At 31.7% G+C, this 27,450-nt stretch overlaps 1 protein-coding gene across 1 annotated transcript; it reads left to right on the forward strand.

The window, feature by feature from the left end:
- Positions 1 to 21,271: 21,271 nt before the first annotated feature.
- On the forward strand, positions 21,272 to 27,082 carry LOC148305526 (molybdenum cofactor sulfurase 3-like). The gene is made up of 6 exons (XM_088266542.1): positions 21,272 to 21,821; positions 23,268 to 24,120; positions 24,212 to 24,506; positions 25,163 to 25,748; positions 25,986 to 26,422; positions 26,701 to 27,082. Exons 1-6 carry the CDS (start codon positions 21,746 to 21,748, stop codon positions 26,890 to 26,892), a joined length of 2,439 nt encoding a protein of 812 aa, XP_088122668.1. The 5' UTR covers positions 21,272 to 21,745; the 3' UTR covers positions 26,893 to 27,082.
- The last annotated feature ends 368 nt before the right edge of the window (positions 27,083 to 27,450 follow it).

The following is a 27,450-nucleotide window of genomic DNA, read 5'->3' on the forward strand; positions in this document are numbered from 1 at the left end:
GACCCTTTTTATTTGCATGCAAGGTCCGAATCTTGGATTAAATTCACACACTTGAGACCCGCCCGAAAAGTTTAATCAATATATCTAGGAAATTTAAAAAAATTGAGCAGTGTGGTTGTCAATCATGGGTTAAATTAGGGAATGTTACACGTGTATAAAGTGATCACTTAAATAATCCTATGATGATCGTAAACTCTGCAAATGCACCGACTTCTATATTCTTCTTCATCTATATAGAGATGTCAAAAATATCTTTGTTAACACTCTCCTTATCATTTATCGTTCACTTTGTGTAATACCACTTGAAAATACTAATTCGTGATAACCGGTTTCGGAATACTCATTCCATCATCAGGTGATCGTTATCAAAAATCACTTTGAGATGATGTCAAATCAGTTTCATGTCAGTTTTACTTAATAAATGCAACTATTTCTTTAATTCTATTTTAGACATGTTTCGATGCATCAAATAATATTGAATTCACCGAAATACTTCTCAAAATAGTTTTTTTTTAATATATATTGGAAAATCCTTTGCAGTAAATTACGATTACAAGTAAGTAAATCTTTAAAATACACAACTATGAACGATCTATATTCACAACCTGTCACTTCTTTTAACCTCTAACTTAAATTATATACCTTCCTGATTACTCCAGTAAAGTGGTAGCACGTTCAGCTTATATGCATAAGATAAGCGCCCAAACTATGGAAAGAATTACCTCTTTATATGGAAAACGCACCATCTCTTCAAGAAACCTTCAAGAACCGCCTGAACTTAACTTTTGAATTTAAAACCTAAATATTTTTTCAAAATTTATAAACAGGAGCTTTCTTATGTGCTGTCAGAAACTTTACCTACTAAACCATACAATTAGTTTAGTACGGTGGATATAACGTAAGTCCAAATACAATGAGATAGTAAAATGATTTCATTTACTCATAATTATATGTTTAATATGTTAAATGAAGATGTGTTCGCCTCCGTGGTGTAATGGTTAGAAAGTTTGGCTACCATGCTGGAGGTTCCGGGTTCGATTCCCGGGAGGGGGTAATGTTTATTTAATATTACCCTGGACTGGTCCCTGTAGCGCAGAAGTTATCACCTTGCCTTCAAGTAAGGAACGATCAACATAATAATAATAATAATAATAATAATAATAAGAACTCTTTATTCCAGCTTGACTAAGTGGTGGGTGCAATACTTAGTCAGCCATATATGTTTTACAAAAAAATTTTATACAACGAAATTAAAAATAATAAACAAATAAGAAAGTGAAAAAAAAATAATGATACTTAATAATAAATTTGGAGAGATGTATATAAAAATTAGCTCGCTGGCAAACGCAGCACTGTGCTCCAGTGCCGCCACATGTCCAGCCCCCATCTGTGCTCCACAAGCCGCTTTAATGAGGTTGGAGCTCTTCATCAGCCTCTCCCGGAAGCCTGCCACTCGGTGCCTTAACAGGCCATCCCAATGTGGTAGGCGTGCGTAATACTGCGTCATACTGCGTCAAAACGATGCAGTGCCCTATTCACTATTGGGTGAGGATAAGGGTTAGAAGAAGAAGAAGAAATACACACATGTACGTACCATTACATATTATGCGAGTTTAGACAAAAGTAAAGGCATTTTTAATCGTTCATGGAAACTCGAAAGCATTTGAAAAAATGCCAATAAAACATTTGCGTGTTAAGTGTTAATAATGAAAGAATTTAATTAGATGACGGAATAGTTCTTTTATTTTTATCAAGCGTTAAATAAGACAAACTGCCTTTGAGCTGAAAGCGATAATAAATACAAAGATCCTTCTCTCCTGATTAAATAAAACAATTCAACATGGAAAATCCATCTCCGTTACGATACAATGTCACTGAATACACATTTCCTCTACTTTTCCGAACGTAAAAAGTTCTCCCAACAACTCAAAATGAAAAAAGAAGTTAAATTCACAGGAAAACGTTAAAGATAGACGGATGGAGAGTGATAGCTCTCCCTTTAGAAACTGTACCAAGACTCTGTAACATGATACGCTCGCAGTAACTACGTATAAACTATACAATACTAGATGGGAATATAAAATATCCTTCATAAAAAGCGTTGGATAATCGCGGTGATTGATACAATTCTTTCATTCGACAAATGTAACCCTTTTTCCTTTTTCATCTAGGCTTTAAGAATAAGTTGACATGGTCTAGATGAGCCTTAGGGGTTCATCATTCTGCTATTCTGCAACACAAAGGGTAGATATTACAAGGAGTAGTTAACGTATGACACGCGCTCATTTCACTGAATAAACTACAACTCGGCCACGTATCTTAGACTTCAAATATGCAATCTTAATAAATCTCAATCCATTAATATGGAGCAAGAAAATAATTCCCTTAGCAATTTTTATATCTGATAATGAAAAAAACCACCTAACCATTAAACAATCACGCCGCTTCTCCGCAAGGAATAGAAAATTCGATGTGAGTGATGAATACAAAATATCACATATCGGTAGTGTAAGGCAGGGGTATATCTGTCTCAGACCAAATTTTACAGGAGAGCAAAAACTAACTTGCAAAATTAAATAACTCATTTGTTTGATGCATTTTTATTTGTACATATCTTACTAAAACTAAATAAGTATTGCAACTACAGCTATATCCTTTTGCTAGATAATGAAATGCACTATTTTAGACATTTTGTGAAACAGACTTAGAAAATGAAAATTTTGGCAGATATACCCCTTTGCCATTACACCACCGATATAATTATTCATAGTTGAGTGTGTATGAAGTCAAAACATAATGAATGTACAAAGAAACAAAAAAATTAATTTAAATGTAATTACTAGTAAAGTGACGTTCTATCTTCTTTGTCCATCCCTGCAAAGAATTAGTGTGATGGTTATTTATTTCCTTTTTTTAATTTGTACTTGTCCTTATCATATCGCTCACTCCTTTCAACAGCATCATATATCAAATACTTGATTTTTCAGGAGATCGTTTTTTAAGTTTAAAAATATAATAAAATGTATTAAAAATAAATATCAAGCCACTTATTAAACTTTTTACTGCGCAAAAGATCTTTTCAGGCAAAACCTGAATGTTTTTTCTCCATTTTAAAAATATTAAAAAAAAAAATTGAACCATACGTTTCCTTCAAAATGCAAAAACATCACTTTCTGTCCTGTAGCGTGTAAATATTAAGTAAAAAATATGCCGCTTTATGCCGGGATGTAGTACATTTTCTAGGCATTCCGAAAACATGCACAACTGAAAATTATCGATTTTTATATATGACGTCGTTGAAAGGAGTGAGTGATATATTTATACAATCATTTCAATTCGAAACTATTTTCATGTAAATGAATCGAATGTGTATGAAAACGTTTTATCTTATGCGCCATCAATTTATAAGATGTGACAAAAAAATCGAGAACTAAACAAATAGAAATATTAGTTATCATTCGCATTTTTTTTAAATACACATTTTATGTACACAATACATATGACTATTAACAGAGCTAAGAAACATAACTGATATGTGAGAAAAGAAATGGAAGAGAAAAAGTTAGTACCATTAATTAAGAAGTGAATAAAGAAAATATCAGGAATGAACAAAGTACACTCATACTCTCACATCCCTGTATATGTTGCATAAACTTCTACTAATACAAAATAGATACGAATCTTCTAAGATATGTTGATTCCAAATTCGTAACATGTTGACATTTTTATGAAAAAATATCAACTTACGTATTTTGTTCACAATATTTTGAGTGTGTCCAAACACTTAGTAATTATTCTCAATATTATTAATATTTCCTTAATTTATTACTTATTCTTTTAATTAACAACCAAATAAATTTTACTTTTAGTACATTATTTGATTCAACATCGGTTAAGAAAGATTCGTAAATATTCAATTCAAACCCCGCCCACTCCTTCATCCTACGAGTATATAAGCTGGTTCAATATTATGTTTAACCCTAGTGAATGTTTAACCTCGGCTCGTAAAGCATGCTTCTGCTGAAACTTCTAGTGCATGTTGGTCTTCAGGTTGACCAAAAATCCCATGTGTTAAACATTATGTGTAGTTTTAAGTGTGTAAATAGTGCTACGGTAGTGAAGGGTAGTATTGTTTGAATGCTGTGGTAGTGATTGTCCTGACGAAGAGATGGGTACGTCTCGAAACCGGTAGATATAAAAACCTCGGTGAGTGGTTGTATACTAATATTATTAACATTTTTGTAAAAAAATAAATAAGTAACTTATTAATTGGTCAAATTATAAGCTGCATAAAATTGACAATCACGTTTTCAGGCGATTCCCAGTATTTAAAAGTATATGTATGCAGGTTCGAAACTTGCATACCTATACATCCAAACAATATAAAAATCTGCTTAATATCTATAAGCTTTCTCGATCCAACCATTGATGGGTCCATTGAACTCACATGTACTGTTTCATGATAAAATAATATATGTTACATAGGAGTTCCAAAAATTTGAGTAGGGTGGATGTCAATCATGGGTAGAATGGTGGCACGTATATAGTGATCACTTAACCCGCCCATAACAGCTCATGAGCCTTATAAAAACCCAGACTTCCATATTTTTCTTTAACTGAGATGTTAAAAATGTATATATTTTTTGTTTCGTTGATTTTCGTAATAAAAAGTAAAATGTTGTTACATAAAAAATACCCAACTTTACTATGGTATACATACCCAGTAAAATTCAATGTATTTTTAATATAGGGCTGCATTTTTTTTAACAAAGTCAGATATGCAAAACAAAACGTAATATTTGAATGTATGAAAAGGGATTCCAAGAGTTTCGATAAATGCAGAAGTCAGCAAATTGAAATACCCAAACAGGGTGGTTTTGTTGGAGCCAGAGGTGAATAAAACATGTTTTACGATCGATGGATGAACATTTTAGAAATGTTATCCGCGTGCAAACTGTGTCTGCGGTGAGTCGGGCTTATTAATGTAAGGTCATATAGTATCATGTTGACATGTTTTACGACAAGTTGAAATCAATCGTTTTTATACGAAGAAGTTAATGAATTAATATTGATTTTATTACATAACGCTTTCATAACTCACTATCATTGTTTTCAGTTTAAGTTTTTCTCGTTAAATACAACTATTTCTTAAAAACCTTTGCGACACGTGTTTCGATGCAGTCCACATCATTTTTAAATATTATCAAATTATGGAGAATGTATTAAAACACCTGTCACGATAGATTTAAGGAAAACGTGGAATTTACCAAGTAAAACAAAATGAAAAATGAATAGATATTACCACAAAGTGACTGCGGAATCCATGATTGAAATCACTGTTTTTGTGTTTTAGTCAATTTTTATTGTGATTTTAAGTACTCCTTCTTGTTTGAGTATGTTAAATTTATATGTATACTTATGTATATACACATCATATTTTCCAATATTACAAGGAAAACGTGTACTTAAGTAGTTATCATTCATAAAAAAATTAATACATGATACATATCGCGCACTCCTTTCAAGAACGTCATAAATCAAAAAACTTGATTTTTCAGGAGAACGTTTTTAAAGTTTAAAAATATAATACAATGTATTAAAAATAAATATCAAGCCACTTATTGAACTTTTTTCTGAGCAACAGATATTTTTTGGTAAAACCTGAAGGTTTTTTCTCCATTTGAAAAATATTTAGTTTATTTAAAAAAATAATTAAACAATACCTTTTCTACAAAATTAAAAAACAACACTTTCTACCCTCTAGCGGGTAAATATTAAGTTAAAAATATGATTCTTTTTCTGGGGTATAGTACATTTTCTAGGCATTCTGAAAACATGCATAACTCAAAATTGACAGTTTTTGATTTATGACGTTCTTGAAAGGAGTGAGCGATATGTGAAAATTTAGTTGATGATATTGATATTTGAGGAAGTATGGTGTTAATTTAGATCATTTATTTTACATCTCACCAATAGATGTCTCTAGTGAAGTTCTAGTGATTCAAGAACAAGGTTTCTAAATTGGTTCATATATATATAGAACTTCCAAGAATTTGAGTAGTGTGGTTGTCAATAATGGGTAGAATTGGTGAATGTTACACGTGTGTAAAGTGATCACTTAAACCAGCCTATGACGGTCGTCAGCCCCGTAAATGCCCAGACTTCCATATTCTTCTTCATCTTTGACGAGATGTCAAAAAAATATATTAATGTAGATCATTCCCAATTATGTTTTTTTATCCCGTGCTGCCATCTCTCGTTGGCAAATAAACGTGAAAGTGAGATAGACAGTCTACCATACGTCCAAACTATTACATTTCTGTAGCGGATATGGTTTACTGCGATTGAATTGTTCCCAGACACAACTTTCCGGTCTAAAGGTAGATGAGTTTATTTCAATAAAAATGTATCATGCTAGATTTGAAAGTACTGCAAAAGTTTCCACGTCTCTGGGTCCGCTATAGACTGCGAGCAGCCCTCCCCTAGTTCTCTCTCCGTATGTAATATAGCCCGTAGGTAGTCAAGGTATCCCGTTGGCTTTCATAACGTATTCATAACCCCCGCATTGTTTGCAACTGTACGGATAATCGCAGCCATTCCCTACAGGAGATATTCCACTTACACCTGAAGACAGATAGGAAACGAAGGAGAATTTATAAACGTTTTATTACATTCCGAGTTATGTTACTTCTCTTCCGATGAATTTGAATATCAACTGTCCATATATCAGACTTCCTACAAACCCTAGCTAACGTTTTTATTAGTATGTTTTTGATTGGTAAAAATACTTATTTCATAGCAATAAGTTCGGCAATGTACATACTCGTATGCAGGGCTTTTTTTAAAACAAAAAAGGTCCCTGAACTCACTTAATGTCAAGCTTTTTACTGAAAAAAAAAAATCAAATATCATTTAAATATTCATTGCAAAATCATATTTTATCTTTTTGAACAGTATCATGAATTATATAAATATATATTATTTCGACAAATAAAAATACTTTGTGCTCTGATCCACTCACATTTTTATTAACCAACTAGTTTCGGCAACAACCTGTTGCCCTCTTCAGGGTTACATTTATTACTGTTGAAACTAGTTGGTTAATAAAAATTGTGAGTGGATCAGAACACAAAGTATTTTTATTTCTCGAAAAAATATATCAATATGATCCACAAAGTGAATGCTTTCAATATTCAAAACATATATAAATATAGATTATAATCACGTAAGCGCAAATATTTTTTCGACTAATTTATTTTGAAAATTTAGAAAAAAATACATCCGTGAAAAAAGGTGCCGGAACGCCGTTCCACCGCATTTCACGGAAAAAAAACTCTGCTCGTATGTTTATGTATGTACGAGTATATACATATTTATTAAAAATCTTCAATCTCCAAATCTTCAGTCTCCTTTAGTTATTCGCCGATTGCTTTGAAATTTTGACACAATGAGACAGGCGAGAACGTGTTTTTTTTTACCGTAGTACTATATGTTGAACTAAACAGCAACTCAGCCAACTCAGCAACTAAACATTGCTAATGGCGGACAGCATGCTTCTTGACAAATGATAAAATATAAGATATGTACAGGCATTGTGAAATTAAACATATTAGAAACTTAGAATTGAATGGTTTACACCCTCTTGTTTTTCCATTTAATAAAACTTGGCCGGGAAAGGCTAGTGTTATAGAAGATTAATATTAGAAAAAAATATCAATGAGATTGTCCGAATTGTATGAAGTATGAAGTCTTTAAAGACATGATTAATATTTTTAAATTTATACTTCGTTCAACACTTTGCCATTCACAAAGTTCGGACATTGTAATTATTTAATTCTCCTAATTATGAAAACTTTTCTAATTGGGAATTTATATCTTAATTTGAAAGTTGGTGTCAAGTAAACGAACAGATGACGGGATAAGTTTATTTCCCACCCTTACAGTACTTATATATTCTTATATTTATGCCCTTCCATTAACGCTCCATTTTATCCATTGTTGAGAAAATCTTCCACGCAATATAGGTTAGTTGTCTTTTACCCTCGTATAATATGTGCTGTATATATTTTGTTAAAATAACTTGTAAATAAAGCCAAGGACACTTAACGTTACATCTTAGTATACACAGGTTATTTGCCATACAGGTACAGGTATATATATATATATATATATATATATATATATATATATATATATATATATATATATATATATATATATATATATATATATATATATATATATATATATATATATATATATATATATATATATATATATATATATATACATATATATATATAAAAATATATATATATATATATATATATATATATATATATATATATATATATATATATATATATATATATATATATATATATATATATATATATATATATATATATATATATATATATATATATATATATATATATATATATATATATATATATATATATATATATATATATATATATATATATATATAAATTACAAATATTTCTTTAGATTTAAAATTTTGCTTACATTTATTATTGAAGAGACAGATTTAAGCTCCTTTTTCTTGATTTTACTTTTTCATCTTTTTTATGTTTTTAAGTTTTTTATTTCACTTTAAAAAAAATAATAATGATTTTTGTTTTCTGATAGTCAAGTATTTTTTGTATTGTATATCAACACTATTATTCTAGTTCTACTTATAATACCTATACCCTTATTATGACCTAAATTATATTGTATACCCACACACAGGCCAAGCCTTTGTGGGATATTTTTTTGTAATGCAAAAGAATTTAAAATAAACAATAAAAAAAAATTAAAATAATTATAAATATATATATATATATATATATATATATATATATATATATATATATTAATAATAATAATAATAACTCTTTATTCCAGCTTGAATAAGTGGTGGGTGCAATACTTAGTCAGCCATATATGTTTTGCAACATTTTTTTTATAAAATGAAATCAAAATTACAATAATTAAGAAATAAAAATAAAGGAAAGAATCCGTGAAAGAAAAACAATTAAAAATAAAGTTTTTTTTGTATGTATGTATATATATATATATATATATATATATATATATATATATATATATATATATATATATATATATATATATATATATATATATATATATATATATATATATATATAATATTTATACAAATATAATATTTATTTCTCCAATAGTAATTAGGAATATCAAATCGAATTGTATCAAACGGTTTTGAAAATTGCTCGCCTAAATACCGGTATCAAATTCATGGCATACTTGCAAAAACCGGAATCAGTCGCTTGAAGAAATAAATCGATAACGAATTATAATTTGATGAATATGTTGTCATTGTTCATTCGTTCGGAAATCCAAAGTGCTCCAAATGCTTGTTAATTTCATATTCAAACGACACATCGCACGTATTGACAATTTACCTATTAACTCCGCGTGGAAATGGCAGTTTCGATAGGCAGTATAAATAATACACGGGTGCTGTTCAATCACCCGAATGCGAAAAGACTCGCGAACTCGGCTACAGCTGTTTTCCGAAGTGAAAATATGTTCAATTTTTCAAAACGAATGTTGTTCGAAACGAATGCTACGAAAACACTGGAAAGAAGTTTATTAAAATGATATAAACGTGCGTACTGTTTCTTTAAGTAAGTTTTTTTTTAATATTTGTTAGGTGTCTTAGAAAATTTTCCTTGCCTATTATGTACTAGGATTTATAGCATATTTAGTTTATATCTATCAATCAAGATCCGTGACATAGCTTTTTTATTTGTCCAATTCGTTTTGTCACATTTTCCAAATAAGACATCAAATCCGATAGATCCAAAAGTAAGGTTATGAAAGACTAAGGTTTTATGTATGTATGTTGATGAAGTATGTTTTCTCGGAATTTTTCCATCCCTTTTAAATATAAAGAAAGGAGAGTGATTGCTGGGAAGAGTAAGTGGTGCACTGAAATCAGTTATAGCAACTAAAAGCCTATCAGGTAAAGCTAAACTGGCAGTAAACGACGGAGTCCTGGTACCAACCCTGATATATATAAGTGTAGCATAGACTTTCTTAGTCATTTTCTCGTTATCCATTTGCTCTAAGTGTCCATACCACCTTAAAGAACTTTTCTTATTTTTTTTAATTATTCCTAGTTCAGCCTTTCTAATATTTTCATTTTTAATTCAGTTATGCAACGATTTTTCACTTTTGTCTGAGAGAACGCATTCCGACAGCATTTACTCTGTTTATATGCTTCTTTTGTCATTTTTTTATGAAAGTAAAGGCATTAAAGGAAGCTTGTGTTTAATTTGTTTTTATAATGTTTCAACCATATTCCCCAATAATAAATAGGCATTCAGCGAAAAATCATTGCCTTTTACTGGTGGTGTAGTAATAATAGGATGGTAGTTGAATGTACATAGATAAATATAGGTATGGTTTGGGTTTTAATTGGATCAAAGTGCACAAAAACGTTTTGTGGCCTCACCTGCCCGGCTACTAAGTGAGGCGCCCTAAAAGGTTGGCCCCACAGCAGCTCGCCTCGGGCACCGGGGTAGCATAAGTACATCACGGATGTACTTATGCTATCCTGCGACAGGTACACGGTATGCATGCATACGTACAGGTCCAGTAATTGAGATGTCAACGACAGTAGCCCGGCAAACCGGCTTATCTGACCCACCGACTCGATACAAAGGGACGATGTTTTAAAATCTGCTACTTTATACGTCCGCCAGATGTCCGACGCGGGGAGAGATTTCAAATTGTACGTTAGATATCAAATATTTAATTTCGTGTTGCTAGTCACAAAGGAAAAATACCGGAGAACATGAAAATTTACAAATGCGAGGAGCATCACTGTAACTCTCCAGTACTAATTTGTAGGACCTTTCATCTCCGGTACTTATTATATTATATGTATATATATATATATATATATATATATATATATATATATATATATATATATATATATATATATATATATATATATATATATATATATATATATACGTTTTGGGTAAAGTTAAAATTGTTATAAATAAAGCATTCCCAGTTCGATTTTCGCCAATTCCAAAATGAATTCAAGAAAAAAATATTTTCAATTGGTCTGGGTGTTTGTGATGTATTTTTCACATTTACTTTCCCTATCCTACCTGCAGACAAGCCTCAAATAGAGGCTTGTCTGCTTAAAAACAAAAATATTAAAATAACTGATCATGTCAAGCTTTCCTTTTGTCCTCCTTTGCTTCTATTACCAACAATTACAATATTACACCTATTTTCACATGAAAATAATGCGTTATTATTTATTTTATCTTTTGTATAAGCCGATAATTTCTTTCGTAGATATGTACTTATCTGGGTAACAAATATTCATCAATCATTCATCAACAATGAAAGGCTTCGTTGTGAAAAAGTTTTTTTCATTTTCCGTATTAATCGCAATAATCATTAACAATGATGCATAATATGAGCATTTGTGATGGCGCATAGTTTAATCCTCCAATACACTGTTCCGTGTATTCAAAGTATTCATTTATGTAGGAATATTAAAAGTGTAATTGAACATTTTACGCAAGTAGAGCAAAACAAATAGTCCGACGGTAAAACACAAAATAATGCACGGAGCCTTCGGTGGGGATGCAAATCCGTTTTATGGAAATTGCATCGTAACCTGATTTTATAATGCTACTCGGAATATTTTAATATCCCTTCCATACGGTGACACAAAAGTGCAGTTATAAACTGGTGATAGACTGGTGACCATCAGTGGGGACTTATCGGCAAACTGGTATATTTATCTTGGTATAAAAGCAAACAATACTGCTACTGCATTGGATTTATTATATTGATAACACTCTCCTTATCATTCATCGTTCACCTTGTGTAATCCCACTTTTATAAACACTTATTCGTGACTATTGATATCTCAATATGGATTATTTACTGGGCTTACGACTCGTCTATAGGGTTTTTTAAGTGATCTCTTTGTACGTATGTAACATTCACCACTCTACCCTTGATTGACAATCACACTAGTCGAATTTTGGAACGTCTATACACTCCTATTCTTTTATTGACACGTTTTTTTCACATGTTAGTACTCGGTACCATCTATAGTTGAGTCTTTTTTGACCACGGACTGGGTTTTGTCGTTGCTGACATCATCAGACTAGCGGGAGACTAAACAAAATTATATATTGTAAACGCAACAAGGCAGGGGTTGAAAACCATGATTTTATAAAAAAATTGTAGTCAAAATTAATTATTAATAATAATTACATTTACAGTATCGAACAGATTAATTGAAACAAAACTTTTAGTTGTTGTATTTTCGTAAAAAAATGTAAAATCCTTTGTTTAACAGTTATATCATAAATAACATTTAATGTGATCTAATTAGGGCTCAATCAAAGATTTTACTCTTCTTGGCATCTATTATATAAGGTTTTGGCACGTGGATGCCATTTCTTCGTCTCGAAACCATGCCTGAATTATGGACCAAATGAGCTTTTCCACCGTAGTGCAATCAATTTTGGAAAGCCGATTCTTACAGATTGCCGATAGATTTTCAATAAGGTTAATGTCTGGCAAAATTCTTGACCAGTCTAACACAGTTCATTGTTTTTGTGTGAAAATTTTCATCATTTCTTTGGATTTGTGGCAGGGGGTTGAATCCTGCTGAAATATCCCATTACCATTTGATACTTCGTTTTTGTATCTCGGGTAGTATCTTTTCCAGTAGAATTGGGTGATACTTCTCGCTATTCATCATCTCAGTAACTGAAAGAAGCAGCCCTGGTCCATAATACGAGAAACACCCCCAAAACATTTTTTAGAGGGTGTTGAACATACGAAAAAAAAGTGTTGTTTCAATTAATCTGTTCGATACTATAAGTCATGGTAAGGTTTTTGGGTAAGATTTATAAAAAATTTATAGATATGAATTTTGTATGCAAATTTAAATAATATGTAATTGAATCTGGAACCGGTACTTGGTAACTCCTTCTACTGCACATTAGTATGGAGAAGTCCGGTGTTCTCTAAAATATAAAAAAGGCAGATATTTCTTATCAGCATTACATGTACGAGTATATATATATATATATATATATATATATATATATATATATATATATATATATATATATATATATATATATATATATATATATATATATATACATATATATATATATATATATATATATATATACATACATACATATTTTTCTATTACTTATGTACGTAAAGGAATAGAAAAAAGCTTTTCCGTGATTGTCTGCACATTCTAACAATATAACTGGCCCTTTAACGTTCCGTTAAAACCTCAAATACGGTTCTTAATTGAATTCTGGAGGCCGGACAATAAGTCCGGGTAGGGCCGAGAATCAATAGGAACAGAACCTACTGTATCACAACTCCCATCAGCGCTTTGTCAAGGCACGTAACATGATTAGAGCCTACACTATCGAGCCAAGAGCGCTTAAATTAATTGGGATACAATAAAATCGCCCCTGCTGAAGACAACAAACGTAAGATATTTCACGATAGAAGGGTGAGTACCTTAAATTAGTTTTGTTTTGGACAATCTTTTAGGTTTTTCAACCCTTATTTGCACCCAATGGTGCATAGGGCACTATATCATATAAACACAGTGTTATATTGATCGTAAACACATGAAAGAAAGGTGGTATACCCTCCGTATCTGGTACCAGTCCAGGGTAACGTTGAATAAAAATTAGAGTTAAAAAATCTTTTATACATATTTATTTTACAACCCCCCTCTCCTGGGAATCGAATTCGGGACCTCCAGCAGGGTAGCCAAGTGTACTGACATACCCAAAGAAATATGTGAATGAAAACGTATTTATATTTATGTTTTTTCTGTACCTTTTATAGATAAATTGAAGCGCCCTCGCCTTTAATGTAGTAATTTTACTTAAGTTTTACTTTATGAATTATTCAACATTATTATTACTTTTTTTCCGATTTCTGGAGATCGAAAAGTAAAGTCACGCTAAAGAAATCTACAAATCGACTTAGGCACAACACTAAACCCAAAACAAACTCTCAGTTAAGTCGAGGATTAGTGTAAATATCCTAATTTCTCAATGCCGCGTTGACTGCAGATTTATGTTACTGAACAGTGTTGCCTAAATACTTTTTTATTCAGAAATCAAGCAGCGTGAAATTCACAAAACAATCTCATTTACCCACGTTAACGGATACGCAACCTTAGGGAAATTTACTTCAAGTGCTTCTTTCCCGATGACTCGACAAATTCAATACATATCTCACCGCCAACACATACAATAAGCACTTAATCGTGAAGAGAACAATATCGTAATCAAGTTGAGGAAATGTATGCAAACGTTCGGAGGTAGTTTATACTAATTAAAAGGCTTCTACGTCAAAATGTAAGCGTATTTCTTGGGACAATATCTTGTAAACGTACCTACGTACTAATTTAAAGCTAATATTCCCAAAGTGCTCTTTTTACAGAGCTTGGTAGTATAGTTATGCATGCAGAAAGAAATTTTAAAATTATGTTACTTAAGACAGCGTCGCCATAGATTGTTTTACATTCCTATACACAGGACCAACCTGCCGACGGTTATGCCTGTAGGAAGAGCTACCGCTATGTTGAACAATATCTCATTGGATATTGATCTGTTCCGTGTGTCTGAAGGAGTTTTCTGAAGCGGGATTCTTTTACACCTTTAGCAATAGTATTCTTGCATATGTATTTTCAATTTTACTGTATTTTAATGTATACGCTTCAAATTTTTAGCTTGTAATGTGTATGTTAATTATAAATAAATAAATTGAATTGAATGTAATTGAATTGAATTAAATTGTTACAGGCATCTTTGTTTAACAAATTTTATTTGAGAAATAATAAAAACATACTGCGTTTCGAAATATTTGGATGGTACGATAAAATATTTATATATGTTGTATCATTCATAGTGAAATTTAAAAACATAAAAAATGTTAATCAGATAGAAGTAGCAATTTCTTTACAGTTAAGATAGGCGCCGTGGTGTTGTTGGGGTAGGCGCTCGACTGCGAAACTATCGTCACGGGTTCGATTCCCGCCAATTGCAAAATAAATTCATAATATTCTGTCCGCCTCCGTAGTGTAATGGTCAGCACGCTCGGCTACCTGTCTGGAGGTCCCGGGTTCGATTCCCAAGGGGGGTAAAATAAATATAAGTGATTTTTTCACAGTAATATTTATTCAATATCACCATGTACTGGTACCTGAAGCAGAGGGCTGATCACCTTTCCTTCATATGTAAACGATCAAGATAACACTGGGTTAATATGACACAGTGCCCTATGCACCATTGAGGTGCGGATAAGGGTTTTAAAAAAATAGCATTTATTTTTAACATGTCTGGGTGTTTGTGATGTATTCTTCACATTAACCTTCCCTATCCTTACTATCCTACCTGCAGACAAACTTTTAAAAGCAGAGGCTTTGCGGGTTTTTTAACAATATTTTTGTGTTTATTTTAAATATGGATTCTTCCTTTTACTCTTATCTGCTTCAAATGGTGTTTACGGCACTGCATCGTATATATAGAACCAAATTTATATTGATCATTAAATACAAGAAGGAAAGATGATCAGCTTTGCGTTTCAGATATAATTCCAGGAGAATATAAATGAATATAAGAGTGAAATATCGCCCTGAAATCAATATTTATGATTGATTGTAAATCAATATCAATATTTATTTTTACCCTCCTAGAAATCGAGCCTGGAACTTCCAGTATGGTAGCTTAATGCGCTCACCATTACACTTCGGAGGCGGACATAGATTTTAAGTAGGTATGTTAATTGGTAATTGGTATATTAATATGTAATTTATGTTTTTTTTAAATATCAATTTGTAATTTATGTTTTTTAAATGTTCAAGTACTATCTACCCTCTGATTGCAAACGGCTATATATGGTATCAAACGTTTTGATCAATATCACTAGTCCGTCTTTGGTCGGTCGGAAGATATTGCTTTTTAGCAATAAGCCCGCCAATGTACTTTTTATTTTCTGTACATGAAGTTTAAATAAATAAATAATATTATTCGGCACGTAGATGTTTTTTAATAACTGTAATACCATCATCATATTTGATCTTCTTCTTCCTGGCTCCATCCCAACTTATCGTAGACTTTGTAGACTATTAGGGTCAGCTCTCCTCGTCCTCAGGTTTTAGATCCTTCTATCATATACAACGTCACCTAGGCCATGCCTTCGAATTATATTATATTTCTGTAGTATTCGTGATTTTTTTGGTCTTCTTCTAGATGCCTTTCGAGGAAGATCCATGGTAATCGAATGATTTACAATATATTTTTGTTCTCTACGTCCTATGTGCCCATACCATCTCAATAGTCATTCCTTCACCTTACTATTGATGTCAGTTACACCCAGATATTAAAGTAGGTGCCGATTTTTGATATTCAATAAAAAATAAAACCCATTATAAAAGACACAGCTCATGGTTTTATGTAGAAATATTTATCATTGTTTCGAAATCTAAGATGAAATTATTTTGTTTCTCAATTCCCCAATGCAATTTCGGGAGGATTTGGGAATATTTTCAGGAGTGTAACCGGTTCACTTTGGGAATGTAGGCCTCACTTATAGAATCCAGCATAAATTTGCATTTCTATCGCAATATGCGATGGAAGCCTTTGTAGGTAAGAAAACGTCACTTGATCTTTTCCGTGTCGCCTCACTATGTTGATTTATCCTTGGTTGAATAATGTATCTTCTTCCTGTGCCGCGATGCCCGACTTGGTAAAAGCTCCTAAAAGCTTTCTCTAAAAGCAATTAATTGTATTGTGCTAACTTCATTTCACAACACTTTGCGCTTAGACGGGGAGCAAAGGTTGACAGGTGGGAGGCGCTGGGTATGGTGCCGTGTCGCTTAAAAATTGCGCTTTATTTTTATCTGGGCTTTGTTGGTTACCGGTAATTAATTGCGAAAGGTAACCTAGTCGGGCCATAAAATGAATATCTAAATGTGATTAATTCAACGAGAATTATAAAACGATATTTTCCCCGATATGTTATGGCGATGGATCTGATCTCTCTTTCGCAAGTTCCTTCATTGCTGATTTGAGATCCAAGGAACTGAACTATTTATTATCTCTAAACCTTCAAAACAGATTTTAGCAAACGAATAATAAAAATTCGATTTCTTCTATACATTTGGCTGGTAAGATAAAATATATTTACATATCGCTCACTCCTTTCAAGAACGTCAAAAATCAAGAAACTTGATTTTTCTGGAGAACGTTTTTAAAGTTTAAAAATATAATACAATGTATTAAAAATAATCATCAAGCCACTTATTGAACTTTTTAGTGTGCAACGGATCTTTTTAGGTGAAACCTGAAGGTTTTTTCTCCATTTGAAAAATATTTTGGATATTTAAAAAAATAATTAAACAATACCGTTTCTTCAAAATGCAAAAACAGCACTTTCTGCCCTATAGCGGGTAAATATTAAGTTTAATATATGCCTCTTTTGCTGGGATATAGTACATTTTTTGGGCATTCCGAACACATGCAAAAATGAAAATTGACGATTTTTGATTTATGACGTTCTTGAAAGGAGTGAGCGATATGTTATACCATTGTTCCGCCGCGTGTGTGCCGCGCCACACTGGTGTACCGTGGTGATCAGTTGAGCCGAGGAAAAGAGTCTAGTTTCGTGAAGATAACACAATTGCTCCAAATTTTAATCGCCTGTGCTCAGTTAAGCAAGATCACATTTTGCATTAAACATTATATGTAAAATATGTTTGCGCATTATATTTATTTTAAAAATATATCAATACTAAATAATAATAAAAAAACTTTCTTTGGTGAACGTCTGAAATTTCTTAATTTGGCAGGTGTACCTTGAACAGAAAAAGTTTGCGGAACACTGTGTTATACCAATTAGGAGAAAACCCGTAATAAAATTAAAACTAAAATAAAATTGTGAATCAATTGTTAATTACATTAATGTGATTGATTCAGCGAGAATAATAAAGCAATATTTTTCCCCGATATGTTACGTCACCACCGGCCGGTAGGAAAGAATGACGAAACTGGTTTTATAAAATAATCACCCAAGAAAATTTATCTCCGTGACCGTTTTCTTGTAATTAAGTATTTTTAATTACTTGTATACATCCGACGTTTCAATTACTGAATAATTTATTAATATTTTGTTCATAATTAATAGTACCTACCTATCGTCTAGACCAAGGATGGTGGACGAGTAACCCGCGTTAGAAATCATATGACCTGCTTGAATTTTTAGATGAGATTATTTTTATTTGAAGCTTTCATTTATTAAAAAAATTAAATGCCACCAAAAGGTTAGCTACTGCGCTTTTAAGCAATTATATTTATCAATGAATTTTACTAACATACACATATAGTATACAATCTTTACATGCATAATGCTTTTTACCAATTTAAAAAGAAATGTTCTTTTTACTCCTGTACTTTTAAGCAGGTTCATATTTTAATATTTCATTAGTGGTTCGTAATACATTATTAATATTTAAAAAAATACTTTCACCAGAAATCCGAAACTGTTTATCTTTCATTCGTGTGCTGAACAGCAAACATTCATTAGTTTTTACTATCGTAAGATGTGCGTGCCTTAATGAGGGTTAAGGGCTATATTTTTCTCGAATTTTCTTTCAAAACTGTTTTAACGCATTTAAATATATATATATATATATATATATATATATATATATATATATATATATATATATATATATATATATATATATATATATATATATATATATATATATATATATATATACTCAATTAACTAAATATTGTATTACACATTACACTATTGACTTGTTCTTTAAAAATAACACAAATGTACTCATTTGTTTTTTCCTTTTATTAAACAATATTTTTGTGTAAATTGAGATAGTGCTAAAAAATATTCCCTGTGTATTTGAAATATGGATTCTTCTTTTTCGTGTAGGTAATGGAATAACAAAGATTCATTACTTTTATACTGTCGTTAAATGAACTTTGATAAGGATTGAGAGCGATATTTTCTTAAATTATCTTAAAAAACCATTAACGCGTTTTAAAAAAATATATCAAAAATACTAAATATTGCATTACCCCATTGACTCTTTCTATAAAAATAGCACGGATATACTCGTGAGTATATTATTTGGTTGGAAATATTTTCACGGGTTATTGAGTGGGTAGCTTCTTACCCTACGTTCCGGAATTTCGGGTATTAGTCTTTTTTCACCCCGGATAGGGGAATCTCAGATTTCAAGAACCCGAAAATATTTGAGGGAATCTTGGGAGTGAGCACCCTCCGTATAATTCTTGTGGTCCAAATTGTTTCGGGCATTTTATTCGCACCCTCATGATTTGTTGTGGGTCAGAAAATTTGCTGTCTCATTCAAATACAGGTGTGACTATTACTTTTTTATTATATTCCTGTCGAATTTCAAATATACTATTGTAATATAAATATACTATTGTGATATTCAAATACACTATTGCACTATTGTAGAAATATGAAATTCCTAAACTAATTTATGTACTGGTTGACGTGATTGGCTTTAAATGATCGAATTAATCATCATTTTCCATTTCATCAAATGATGTTTTTTTTTTTAAGTTTATAGTTAGCTATTTACATTTCGCATAATTTTGCTTGTTTGCAACGATACCTTAAGTACTCACCTACTTTCATTAAGAAAAGGGTCGGATTGACACTTTTGTCAGTCGGGGACTGGTGTAAAACCCTTATCCGCACCCCAATGGTGCATAGGGCACTGCGTCATATAAACGCAGTATTATCTTGATCGTTTTACACATGAAGGAAAGGTGATCAGCCCTCCGCTTCAGGTACCAGTCCAGGGTAATATTGAATAAATATTACAGTGAAAAAATCACTAATATTTATTTGACCCCCCTGGGAATCGAACCCGGGACATCCAGAACTGTAGCTGAGCGTGCTGACCATTACACTACGGATGCGGACAGAGGCGGACAGAGGCGGACACTACGGGGACTGGTAGAAGAATAAATTCGTATTCCTAGTAGAATCCAACTGTTATGCTTTTAATATAACTTGGTAAATACAACTTAAATTAAAAACGGATAGATATTACCACAAAGTGACTTCCCAATCAATAAATGAAAGAATACAACTAGTTAATTTTATGATTTTTTTATAAAGATGTAAAAAATTATTAAAATTTTGGAATATTTCATTTATGTTTACTGCTAGACAAAAAAGAGTAAATCAATAATAAAGGCACTCCAATAATTAAATTTATTTATTTGTTTAAGTCGGGAATTTTCAGAGAGCCAGATGAAAAGTTATGCCCAGATCCAGCCCGCGTGTAGTATGTTGGTGACCACTGCCTTAGATTTACTGGCTAATATTTGTAATGACCGTTACGATCATTATTCTTTAGAATATTTATCAAATATATCAATTAAAATATTAATTCAATTTAACATTTCTTAAATATGAATTGCTAACCATTTGAAAATATTAAATTGTACACATGAACAATCAAAATATACTAGAAAGAGTAGGAATGTAGTGACCGAATGTAGAATGACCCATGTATGTATACATAGGTATATAATTTTATGAGAGCATATAAGATCGTTGAATAAAAAGAATAATTGGAAATTTATGTGATCTCGCAAAGGAAAATATGCCTTTTACCCTGTTGCCTAAATCTTATCGAAATCAGATAATATTTGTTTATGTGCTTTTGAGGGTCCACGAATTTTCCCAATCTACATAGTGTACCTATCTATGATATTTACGAACTCGAATTAAAATGTATCCATAATAAAATATTTATTTTTATAACGATACGACGATTTTACAAACCAGGGAGAAGATTTTTACAAACGAAGAAAAAGTGATTTTTTAATGAAATCGAATTCGTAACTTCCCCCTTGCTGTGCTAGAAACAAATGTACACTAATGTATTTCCTTTAAACGGTCTTAGTTGTATTCTTTCAAATTAAAACATCTTTTACACATTTTGCATAGGTTAGCCTATTAAATTTTCAATTAATCTCACTAAAATATATAAACCTGCCACCTGTCAATTATAATTTTTTTAAACCGAACTTTTAACGACCCATCTTTTCAAACTAAAGTTAAGTTCATTGAAGTTCCACAAAAAGGCGATAGATGTCAATCGCGCTTTTAAACAAACGTCAGATTTAAGTGCCGGGTAAATTTCAGTAAAACTTTAAAAAGTTAAAAACCACAAACTACAAAGAAGTTCGGCATCTTATTTCTTTGTTTTGAAAGAAGTTAACTCCATAAATAATACAACATATTAAAAATGGACCGTTTATAGCGCTGACCTAACTTTATTTCATTGGACAGAGTTCGAGTTCTTTACATTTTCTAATTGCAGTTCCATCTGTATAATTAATTAGTCTGTGATTCCATTTTCAGTATTATTATATGTACTTTTAGTGTGCATTCAGTTTATTAAAAGATTATTACCCGTCATTTTATAATATTATATATCCACATAACTGATAACTTTTGACACTGTTATGTTACACTCTCAACAAATTCTTAAGTAATGGAGATAGTATATTAATGATAAGATTCCCATCGATAAACCTCTGCACTCATTTTGAAAATAACATTTTACGACTTAAGTATATGTTTTCAAATGTGTACCTATTTTGAAAATGTTTATTCTGAGCGGGAAATCAAAGTTTTACAGAGTGAGTTTTCAAGGCTCCAAGGTTAGATATACAATTTATTTTTGCGTGTAATATATATAATTTCAAAAGTATGTCAATGCTTTACTTAGACCAGTTGTACAAAATGAAATTTCTGTAACTAAGTATTATCCTGCCTTTGTGCTGAATCAAACTAGCAGCAAATTGTCAGGATCAATTGTCACAATATGCCGTAGTTGTGTATTCTGCAATTTCAATAAAAAAATAACATTTTAATAGATTTATATTATCCACTGACACTTCGTGATGGAATTGCATTTTTAATTTATTATTAGATTAAAACCAATATTTTTAGCTTTTCCACTTTTTTATTTGACCAGCGACCGGGTTTCGTCGTTACCGACATCATCAGACTGGTGAGAGGCTTTACAAATTTGTATGTTATATATAAAAGAAGGCAGGAGTTGATAACCATGATTTGATATAATTTTATGAGAAATTAATTTAATTTATTAAATTAAATTAATTTCTCATAAAATTATATCAAATCATGGTTATCAACTCCTGCCTTCTTTTATATATAACATACAAATTTGTAAAGCCTCTCACCAGTCTGATGATGTCGGTAACGACGAAACCCGGTCGCTGGTCAAATAAAAAAGTGGAAAAGCTAAAAATATTGGTTTTAATCTAATAATAAATTAAATAACATTTTACTCACACTAAACCGCAAGTCGACTACATGTGTTAGTTCTTCTTCGCGGGTCACAATCTGTGCGATTAGTTTGCTTCATACAGTCAGTCTCCACCCGTCTCTTCAACTTGGCGTACCCGCTATACCACACGCTGGAGATAATTTGGTCCATACAGTTTAAATGGGATCGTCCTGTGATTTGTGTCTTTGCACATGCTCTCCGCAATCGTAAGAAGCAGGCCTGGGAGTTTTAAATTATAGCCTATCCATTGGACTTCCTGTTGTGTTGTTGCCCCCTGTTCTACCCGCCTGGTAGTCCACATTTCGCTTCCATTCAACCATATGCTCCAGACCAGTTTTAACTATGTTTTTTCTCATTTTTAAACGTAAATTATTAGATTTCACTTTTCTTGTTTTTACACTTATATTATTAACTGTCAATTATGACTGCTTAAAATTTCAGTGTGTGTATTTTTTTTATTAAACTGTGGAATGCGCAACTGCTGCAGCTAAAGGTGGCGATTGACCGAAGCATTTCGTCGTAACGTGTTATGTTACGATGCTAGCATTCAGGCAGTCAGTACACCGAGCCGAGCGCTTCATCTATAGTTTCGGATGCTCGGTGATGCTCGCCACGAGCGATGTTGCGACAAAATGCTCCGGTCAGTCTTCATCTTAAGAGTTGAGTGCTTCCGGCTGCTAATATGATTCCAGTCTTATTTGCCTTAATCCAAGCAATATATCAATGTAAATTATTATCAAAATATCAAAAGTGTTTACATTTTTGTTATCTAATTGAAGTTATTCTTAAACAGGTAAAACATATTTGGATCATGCCGGAGCAACATTGTATGCAGAGTCTCAAATAAAAAGTATATCAAACGATTTACTAAATAATGTGTACTCCAATCCACACACCAGTAAATACACCGCAGACTCCATTGATCAAGTGCGCTTCCAAGTATTGAATCATTTTAATACAAACAGCGATGAATATAGTCTTATTTTTACATCAGGAGCTACTGCAGCTTTGAAACTCGTTGCAGAATCTTTTGACTTTAAAATAAGTGATAATAGACTGTATAAAAATAATCCAGATGCAGAATCAGGATGTTTCGCTTATATGCAAGACAATCACACATCGGTTCTCGGAATGCGAGAAATCATCGCATCAAAATCTATGATGACTTTATGCATACCTCACGATGATTTGACAAATATAATGTCATTCTCTGAACCTAAAACCGTAAATGATGAAACATTTTTCGATGCTTCAGAATCAATAGAGAGAGCCTTATTTGTATATCCTGCACAGTGCAATTTCAGTGGATACAAATATCCTTTGCAATGGATTGAAAAAATTGACAATGGAATACTAAACGAATTTACTCAAAAAAAGACTCAGAAAACCTATTCCGACTGGGCAGTTCTTTTGGATGCCGCTTCCTTTGTCTCTACAAATGTGTTGGATCTGTCGACATACAAACCAGATTTCGTTTGCTTATCCTTTTACAAAATTTTCGGATACCCTACCGGATTAGGAGGTTTACTTGTCAAAAATACTAGAAGTCATTTACTAAGCCATAAATCGTATTACGGGGGTGGTACAGTTCAGATTGCATTGAGTGAGAGAAATTTTCATGTTAAACGGGATATTTTATACGAAAGGTCTGTTTTTAAATATTTTAATACTGCATAAGTACATACCCATGCGTAATATAAGAAAATGTTTAATTTTTTAAATATTACCTCATTACAGGTTTGAAGATGGAACTATCCCATTTTTATCTATAATGGCAATAAAACATGGATTCAATACATTGCATTCTTTAATCCCAACTGCAATCAATGGAAATATTATGGAAAAGATATCTTTGCACACATTCAATTTGGCTAAGTACTTCTACAAAAGACTAAAATCATTACGTCACTTTAACGGAGCACCTATATGCCATTGCTATGCTGATACTGTGTTCGATGACATTGAACGACAGGGAGGAATCGTTAATTTTAACCTAATGCGGTCCAATGGGGACTTCATTGGATATGCTGAGGTTTGTTCCCACTATATAAATAATTTTTTTGTTTTAAATCATTACTAATCAATTTTCAAACTAAAAAAAATCAGTACTTTTTATATATTAGCCTTTATTATCTTCAAAGTATAGATATAAATTTTGTCATAAAATGTCTTGAGAGTTTTTATCATTGGAAAGTATTCACTATTCAGTATGAGAGTTGCTCGCGAAAACCGCATGTAACACTAATTTCAGTTATATCTTTGCAACTATACTCATGGGCCTTATTTTGATATAGTTGTGAAGATGAAAACAACCATTACTAAATCATATATATGAAGTGTATAAGGGCGTTGACTGACCGGAGCATTTTGTCGTAACGTAACACGTTACGATGCAAGCATTCAGGCAGCCAGTACACCGAGCCGAGCGCTCCATCCATAGTTTCGGATGCTCGATGATGCTCGCCGCGAGCGATGTTACGACGTTATGTTACGACCAAATGCTCCGGTCAGTCTCCACCTTAAAGATGATCCCATTGTTGCAACATACATAATGCAATCAGAAATAAATTTGACCTCGCATGCGGTCTTCAAAAATGCTTAGCTTGGTAGTAAATTTATCATAATACAATAACATTGTTATTTAAACTGCTTGCAAGTTGACTATTCCTATATGTTTACCAATTTCAGGTTACTCACATGGCAGAATTATTTAATATTTACATTCGATCTGGTTGTTTCTGTAATCCTGGAGCATGTCAACGCTTTCTTAAGTTGTCCACTCAAGAACTTCTTATGCAATATAAATCTGGCCATATTTGTGGAGATAATAACGATCTAATCGACGGAGTTCCAACTGGTTCCCTTAGGGTATCCTTTGGATACATGTCTTTAAAAAAGGATGCCGATGCTATGATAGACATGATGATTCAATGTTTTTTGGATACTGATGCAACTATACCTGTTAACAAAACTTTTATGAAATCAGAATTATCAAATAACCCTTCAGATGCAATATCCAGTAATAATTATTTAAATGATTATTTTAAAGGCAAGGGAGTCCTTAGGGAGATTCACATTTATCCGTTGAAGTCATGTGCTGCTTTCAAGATATATGAAAATTGGCAATTAGGACCTAAAGGACTAAAATATGACCGTGAATGGATGATTGTAACAGAAAGCGGAGTCGCTCTAACGCAAAAACGTGATACGCGCATGTGTATTATTCAACCTACAATTAATTTGGAAAAAAATATTTTAATATTGTCATTTCCAGGTGAAAATAATGAATTATTTTATTAGAAATATGTTTTTATGTGTTCTTATAAGAAATTACCTATTTTATTAATTTTCTAAATCTTTCATTTTTGAAACAAAAAAAAAAGATTTAATTTTTTTAGACCATTCTTATTCTTTCCTGCAGCCATATTTACAAGAATTTCTTTAAATCAAGTCTTATCCATTCCAAGCTCTGAATAAATACATATTTCTCAACATATAAACTTACTTACAGGTGTGGAAGATATAGAAATACCACTGTCAATCAGAGATGGTTCCGCATCATCTCAAAATTCCCTGTGTCAATCTAAAGTATGTGGGGATAAAATTGACGGTTACAACTGTGGAGAGGAAGTAGCGAACTGGTTAACCAATGTTTTAGGCATCTCGGGACTGCAACTGATCAAACAAAGCGACTCAGAGATTCGAACTTACAAAAATAAATCTGAAAATGACACGCAAACACAAATATCTCTCACAAATAAAGCCCAATACCTTGCGATCAATTTAAGTAGTGTAAAATGGTTAGCTACTAAAATAGAAAATAATGAATTTGACGAAAGAATTGAAAATTTAACTGGCCGATTCAGAGGAAATTTAATAATAGAAACAAAAGAAGCGTTTGAAGAATTTTCTTGGAAAACAATGAAAATTGGAAACACAAGGTTTCAGGTAAGATTGTTTTTTGAAATAAAATTAGCGTGCTTAAAAAATGTTATAAAACGTTGAATAACAATTTATTGTGAGAATTTTGTTATTCAGATCAGATCATTTTAACTGACTCTCACTTGTCACTTATAAAATCTAAAATAAATGTTATAATAAAATGTCATCCTTAACATCCTTTGGTCTCCACTGTCAGGAGATAAGTTTTCAAATAAAAATAATAAATTGTTGAAATATATTTCAACAACAACTAAATGTGTTTCCTGAGCATTATTTTGTTTCAGATGATTGGACCCTGTACTCGATGTCAGATGATTTGTATCGATCAAGAAAGTGGAGAAAAAACTGTAGAGCCTCTTAGAACCATATCTAAACATTTCGAAGGAAAACTTAATTTTGGGAGCTATTTTTCTCAGGTGTTCGATAATGGTGAAAACCAAAAAATTGTCTGTGGTGACATAGTTTATGCCAAATAACCCATGATATATATTTTTTCTATTAAAAAATTCTTAGGTTTTTACAGGGAATAAACACCAATTTAAAACGAATTTATATTGAAGAAAAGTATTTTTGTATAGGTGCTATAAAATTGATTAAAACTTTAAGGCTTTACACTTTTTTATGCTTTACATTTTCGTTACATATTATATTACAATTTAACTGAGAACGTTTTCTGCACCCTTGAGGTAGTATTTTACGAAAATGGCGCTATATAAATTATCCAAATTTATTCTTATTATTTACATAATTACGGTTATGGGTTAAGACTATATACACCAAAGGGCACTTGATGTTTTAATCAGCACTTGTTTTAATCAGGTGGTTGTCTATTTTAGTATCACTTCCAAAGATTTTTTTTATATTAATTATGTTATTTTTACTTTTTTAAGTAGCACAATTTTTTACTTAATTTCTATTACTGGTGACAAAAATCCTTCAAACTTTACATGCAATAAACTCGACATTTTATGCAATATTTAGCATGGATTATGATATTATTTGCTTATTTATACAGTATAACGTATAAAACACAA

This window comes from Brachycentrus maculatus, unplaced genomic scaffold (genome assembly GCF_059751285.1).
Source record: "Brachycentrus maculatus isolate JH-2025_06_01 unplaced genomic scaffold, ASM5975128v1 h1tg000270l, whole genome shotgun sequence".
In the NCBI taxonomy this organism is placed as follows: Eukaryota; Metazoa; Arthropoda; class Insecta; order Trichoptera; family Brachycentridae; genus Brachycentrus; species Brachycentrus maculatus.

What these genes read in the sequence shown, in the direction of transcription:
- LOC148305526 (XM_088266542.1), top strand. Translation starts at nt 21,746, where the DNA reads ATGTGTACCTATTTTGAAAATGTTTATTCTGAGCGGGAAATCAAAGTT. An exon ending in CGGGATATTTTATACGAAAG is followed by an intron (nt 24,121 to 24,211) that starts GTCTGTTTTTAA and finishes ACCTCATTACAG; the next exon opens with GTTTGAAGATGGAACTATCC. An exon ending in TTGGAAACACAAGGTTTCAG is followed by an intron (nt 26,423 to 26,700) that starts GTAAGATTGTTT and finishes ATTTTGTTTCAG; the next exon opens with ATGATTGGACCCTGTACTCG.